This window comes from Quercus suber, unplaced genomic scaffold (assembly GCF_002906115.3).
Source record: "Quercus suber isolate HL8 unplaced genomic scaffold, Cork oak 2.0 scaffold_563, whole genome shotgun sequence".
NCBI classification, from domain to species: Eukaryota; Viridiplantae; Streptophyta; class Magnoliopsida; order Fagales; family Fagaceae; genus Quercus; species Quercus suber.
Window position 1 is genome coordinate 386,029 of NW_027070008.1, and position 2,970 is coordinate 388,998.

Sequence of the window (2,970 nt, forward strand, 5' to 3'; positions counted from 1 at the left end):
AAAAAACTAGTTTATAATAATTTAAGTACATATTTTATATACATATAAAGTACTTATATTCTTTATTGAATATAATTGGGACCGAAGTACACTACCTGATGCATTGTATATAAGCAAATTAGCTAAAAGAAAACTATGTTGCTAATAAGATACTAAGAAACACAAGAACATGAGAAACTTGGAGTTTGGAAGGTAATAATGACGTGAATTCCTACCCCTTTAGTCTAAATAAAAATCTTCTATCCACTCGCAATCCTTTAGTCATTGTGACCTTACTTTCGAGGAACCATTTTAACTTTTGCTTGGCGTTTCTGCTCGTAGAACTGGGAACCAAAGCCCAGATGATTCATCAGTAACCAAACGAATGTCAAGAGCTCTCCACCCTTACTAGGTTGCTGTGCGTGTACATTTGGTCTACAATTAATGGCAGCATAAGACATCAATTCCACCCAAACTCGGCTCATTAGCATCCATTTATCTATCCCCAACTCCTTGAGCTGTTTGGCCAGGATACTTCCATCAAAGAACACAGATTTGCTTACATTTCCCTTCACATCAACCGATCTGTATTCCGTTACATGAAGGATTCGTTCACAGGCTTCGGCTTTAATCAACATGGCATTTTTGTGAAAAAATCGCTTAGCTTCTGCACAAGTGTCCTGGAAGACCATTCGCCAATTGCCTAACACTGGGGCCATCATTTGGGGCTTCATGACAAGAAGATAGAACATATAATCTGAAAGTAATTTGCATGTTTCTCTATCACTATCATTACCAGTACTTGTTTTAGTATCCTCAATGTAGAGTAGCTCAGTAGCCATGTGCCAAATGAGAAGGCTTTCCGCGTACTGATACTCCCCAATGCTCCATTTTAGTTTGCAATAGCCATGTGCCAATGGAGAAGTCTGAAGAAGAGCCCAATCACCTCTTTGTGAAGATGCATCCCTTGCTGCACTTATAGTGCTTGCTTTCTTAGCTTTTGATCTCAGCTCTTCGAAAATAAATTCCTCAAGATTTTCATAAACCGTCTCTGAATGAGAATAATGCAATATAGTCATCTTCTCTACCACTCCCCCAGCACCAGCATAACCAGCTAATCTGTACACAAATGTTGGACGATCATTCAAGCAATAGCTTATCATATCGTACTGGGAGACTGACTTAGACCACCTCCTCCTTTTCAAGAAGTTTTTTTCAATAAGTTTGGTCCAGCTATTATTCACAGCAAGGAGGGTCCGGTCCGATAATATAAGCATTAGGATTGATATGGCCTCGAGGCCTAATGCCCCACCAAGCAAGACATAAGTAAGGATGATATCAAACTCACAAACATCTGGAAATTTATGCCGGTCCTTAATTGAAAAGAATCCCAACGCTCCAAGGGTTAAAGTAAAGCTAATAAAGCGTAGAAAGTATCCAAATGGGCAGCGAACCACACCCACCTTGGTGTGGAGATACTCATACATGAAATTGAGCTCCCACTCTATCACTCTGAATGCTTCAGCAGCCGAAGAAATAGTAAGAAAGAATTCTCGGCTCCATTCTCTTTCCTTGGAACTAAAAAGGAGGCCTACAATAAGACCCTTGAATTTGTCAAAGAGAAGATATGCTTCCTGTAATAATTGCATGTCATCTAAGGGTTTCTTTTCACCTTCAGATTCAGAATCAATTGCAAAAGTCAGAGTTTTGTGTATTGAATTCGACCTTTTAGGATTTTCAACCTCCAAGCTTGTTTCAACCTTCTCCAACGTCTCTGAAGAGTACATCTTCATGACCTCTTCATAATCAGGCCCAGGGTCTGGTTTTGGCAATATTGAACATCCGAACTGATTCAAGCTTGCAAGAAAGAGAGCACGTGTTCGCTCTACATATTTGATAAATCCCACAAAAAACACCATGACAGTGGGAACCCAAGGATTGTTAGGAGGTGATTCAATGAAGATATAAACAGTTGCCAGAACCTGTAATATGAGTCCAACCAAGTGCCTAAGCCAGAACTCATTATCCTCAAGAGCAAAAGAAGTGATGGTATCAGGGCCACCAAGATGCAACAAAAGAAACGAAGCCCAGAATGCCATTAAGTCCTTATTATTCCCCTTTGCTTTACAACCAACACCTTCGCTTTGGGAAATTAGTCCAATGGCAACAGGCGCAATCCAGTCTGCAAGCAAGTATGCAAACCATATGAGCCCGTGTAACAGTTTGCTTCTGGTTCGTTTTCTTAGGAATGCCAATAGAACTAAAATTGCCTGCAGACAGAGGCTCACGAGAATACAGCTCCGGAGATTCCAATCATTCCATATCTTCTTTAAAATATTCCAAGCATTCCGTATCTTGCTCATATTCTCTCTCTCTCTCTCTCTCTCTCTCTCTGAATTGTTTCCTCACACTTTTGCCTTTGTTATTATGGCAAAGCACAACTGAGGCTTAAGTCTTTCTTCCTTTACTAATCTTTTTTTTTTTTTTTTTTTTTTGCCTTTGTTTCCTCTTTCATCTAAATGAGACAAGGAATCAGTCAACTATGGCAACCGAAAATTGGGAAGCAAAACATTTATTTATTTTTTTTTTTTTTTTTTTTTTTTTTTTTGCCTTTGTTTCCTCTTTCATCTAAATGAGACAAGGAATCAGTCAACTATGGCAACCGAAAATTGGGAAGCAAAACATTTATTTATTTTTTTTTTTTGAAATTACTAATGCGGTGAATATTTATTAATTAATAAAAAAGTGTATATGGAATATATTAAAAGCTAAACAACAGCCACAGGGGCTGTATAGTTACAAACCCGGTTACAAAATAGACCAGGGAGGTCTTGCATCAACAGTTGGGACATCTCCACAGGCGGAGCGTCTAAAATACAAAAATCAAGTTGATTAAAGACTGCCTTATTGGCCAAAGCGTCGGCACAGGCATTAGATTCCCTGTAAAAGTGCTGGATCTTCCACAATAGAATCACACTTAGTTGTTACTAT

The 2,970-nt window shown here is 38.8% G+C and overlaps 1 protein-coding gene across 1 annotated transcript; it reads right to left on the reverse strand.

Annotated features, from left to right (window-relative positions):
- Positions 1-272: 272 nt before the first annotated feature.
- Positions 273-2,342, reverse strand: LOC112037089 (uncharacterized). Its single transcript, XM_024069903.1, has one exon. The coding sequence runs from the start codon at positions 2,340-2,342 to the stop codon at positions 273-275; it is 2,070 nt and encodes a 689-aa protein (XP_023925671.1).
- Between the last annotated feature and the right edge of the window lie 628 nt (positions 2,343-2,970).